Source organism: Hypanus sabinus, chromosome 9, assembly GCF_030144855.1.
Source record: "Hypanus sabinus isolate sHypSab1 chromosome 9, sHypSab1.hap1, whole genome shotgun sequence".
Classification (NCBI taxonomy): domain Eukaryota; kingdom Metazoa; phylum Chordata; class Chondrichthyes; order Myliobatiformes; family Dasyatidae; genus Hypanus; species Hypanus sabinus.
The window spans coordinates 18109167-18111803 of NC_082714.1; the positions used below are offsets into that span (position 1 = coordinate 18109167).

Sequence of the window (2637 nt, forward strand, 5' to 3'; positions counted from 1 at the left end):
GTTCTTGATCAATCCTCTGAGGCTCCTGTTAACCCCCAATTCTGCCAGATTCTTTGGACCGGAGAGACCCTTCGGCAGTGGTTCCACACTTCTGAGACTCCAAGAGCTCCGCAAAACCAACAGAATTCTTAGTCCAAATTGTCGCAAAAAGCGCTTGGGTGCACCCTTAATTCTGTTAGCCTTGTGGGGGTCCCTAGAGGACTGGGAAGCGTCCCCAATCTGCCTTTTCCTTTCCACGGGTCTCTTTCCGGTCCTGCCTTGGTCGCCAATTTTGTCGTGGTTTCTCGTGCCCCACAAACGACCAGGAGATGTAGAAGATTCTTCAAGTATTGAACTTTAATTTGCAAATCAAAGCTGAGACAGTCATTGAGCTAGTTGCTGATTGCCCACAGATCCTTGTACATAGCATTTTTTACAACAATCCCCTGGTTTAGTTGCATTAGCATATCCAATAGGTCTACAGTTGCGTATCACAAGTACAGCCACCACTATTGTTTCTACCCATTGACTTAATCATGTTCTAATCTACATCTCTTAGCTACCTCTCATTAACACACCATTATAATCTACAACTCTTCACTAGCCTCTCATTAACACCCCATTATCTTCTACATTCTTAAGATTTCATTCTCCTACTAAATTGGATACCTGCATAGCAAATAGCAAGCTCAAAGCTGACTACATAGTTTTGGTTACACAGCAAACAATGCAACTTTTATACTCCAATACTTTCACATTCAGGTGTTCTTTATACAAAGTAACACACACAAAATGCTGGAGGAATTCAGCAGGTCAGGCAGCATCTTTGGAAATTAATATGCAGTTAATGTTTTGGGCTGAGACTCTTCTTCAAGACTGGAAAGGAAGGGGGAAGATGCCCAAATAAAAAGGCAGAGGGGGGAAGGAAAGGAGGATAGCTGGAAGGCGATAGGTGAAGCTAGTGGGTGGAAAAGGTTTGGGTCTGGAGAGGAAGGAATCTGATAGGGAGAACAGATCCTGGTACAGTGAGATGGTACCTCAGGTAGACACCGGGGAAGAGTGGGGAATAGAACAAGTGAGGAGCGGGAAGGGGGAAAAAATTATAGACAGAAGAAAAGGATGTTCTTGCCATCAGTTTGGAGGCTACCCAGACGGAATATGAGGTGCTGTTCTTCAACCCCGACTGATCTCATCGTGGCACAACAGGAAGCCATGGTCCGACGTGTCTGAACAGGAGTGGGAATACAAATTAAAATGGCTGGCCACCAGGGAAATTACACTTTTTGCAGATAGTGTGGAGGTGCTCAAGAAAGCTGTACCCCAATATACAAGCAACACACACAAAATGATGGTGGAACGCAGCAGGCCAGGCAGCATCTATGGGAAGAAGCACTGTTGATGTTTCAGGCCGAGACCCTTCATCAGGACTAACTGAAAGGAAAGATAGTAAGAGATTTGAAAGCAGAAGTGGGAGAAGGAAATGCAAAATGATAGAAGACCGGAAGGGGTGGGATGAAGCTGAGAGCTGGAAAGGTGATTGGCAAAAGGGATACATAGCTGGAGAAGGGAAAGGATCATGGAACAGGAGGCCTAGGGAGAAAGAAAGAGAAGGGGAGCACCAGAGGGAGATAGAGAACAGGCAGAGTGATGGGCAGAGAGAGAAAAAAAAGGGGAGAACTAAATATATCAGGAGACTGCATTGGAAGCATGGGATACAATAGAAGTGTTGCCTCATCTGGAAGGAATGTTTGGGACCCTGAATGTAGGTGAGGAACATGTATGGGCAGGTGTAGCACTTTGTGGAAAGTGGACAGTGGGAGTTAAAGATGTGCTTGGTGGTAGGATCCCTTTGGAGAAGATGGAATTTGCAGAGGATGATAAGGTGGAAAGTGAGAACGAGGAACTCTTTCTGTTTGGGCGTTCGGATGATAGGGTGAGCACATTTGTTTGGAAAAATATAGGAGATGCAGATGAGGGCAGAATCAGCTTTACACAAACATGTGGAAGTGGTATTGACTAATATCGCTACTGAAGTTTATAAAGTACCAAAGTACAAGTACGTTCCATTGCATCTGTGAGAGGCTTTCACTCAACCAATGATTTTCAATTTAAAAGCATGAACTCTCGTGTCTGGATATGACAAATGTTCAAACATAAAACCGTGCAGCAGCTACAGTGACATCATGGTGCCGGTCAGTGTGCGGCACATGGGCCTTAAAACTCCCAATTAAACTCGGGAAGGATCGCGGGCAAGCAGCCTACTAAAAGTCGGCAAGCAGCCACGATTAATCGTAGTGAGCGTTCCTGTCTATGGCAGTCTCTGCCCCACAAGAAACCTCAATATTTCGCGTCGTGGATAAGTTTTTACCTTCCGCCGCCTCCATCCTCCCGTTTCTCGATCCAGTACCCGCCGCCGCGTACGTGCGCGTACCCCTACGAGCGCGTGAGTACCTTCGCGTCCCCCGCCGTGTGATGTCACGTCACGGCGGCGGGCACGCACACTGCCACCTCAGATCGAGTTGTTCCGGCATCAAACCTTGACGGGCTGTCAATGCGGCACGATTGACGCGCATCCTGTCCACTCACCAAGTAGATTGCGGAGACGGCTGTCCGCGTAGACGTATAGGAAAGAGCTCTGGATGTGACGGGGCGGGGACT

At 47.1% G+C, this 2637-nt stretch overlaps 1 protein-coding gene across 3 annotated transcripts in view; it reads right to left on the bottom strand.

Moving 5' to 3' along the window:
- nubp2 (nucleotide binding protein 2 (MinD homolog, E. coli)) overlaps positions 1-2637 on the bottom strand; it is a 30098-nt gene that overhangs the window by 27064 nt on the left and 397 nt on the right. Inside the window, exon 1 of one of the 3 annotated variants that reach the window (XM_059979158.1) lies at positions 2348-2503. The exons of 1 other annotated variant lie outside the window; for it this stretch is intronic. In XM_059979158.1, the coding sequence (XP_059835141.1) occupies positions 2348-2363 (16 nt within the window). In that variant the 5' untranslated portion in view covers positions 2364-2503. Of the gene's footprint in view, positions 1-2347; positions 2504-2637 lie in introns of those variants that run through there. One more of the 3 variants, XM_059979157.1, reaches the window with a different exon arrangement.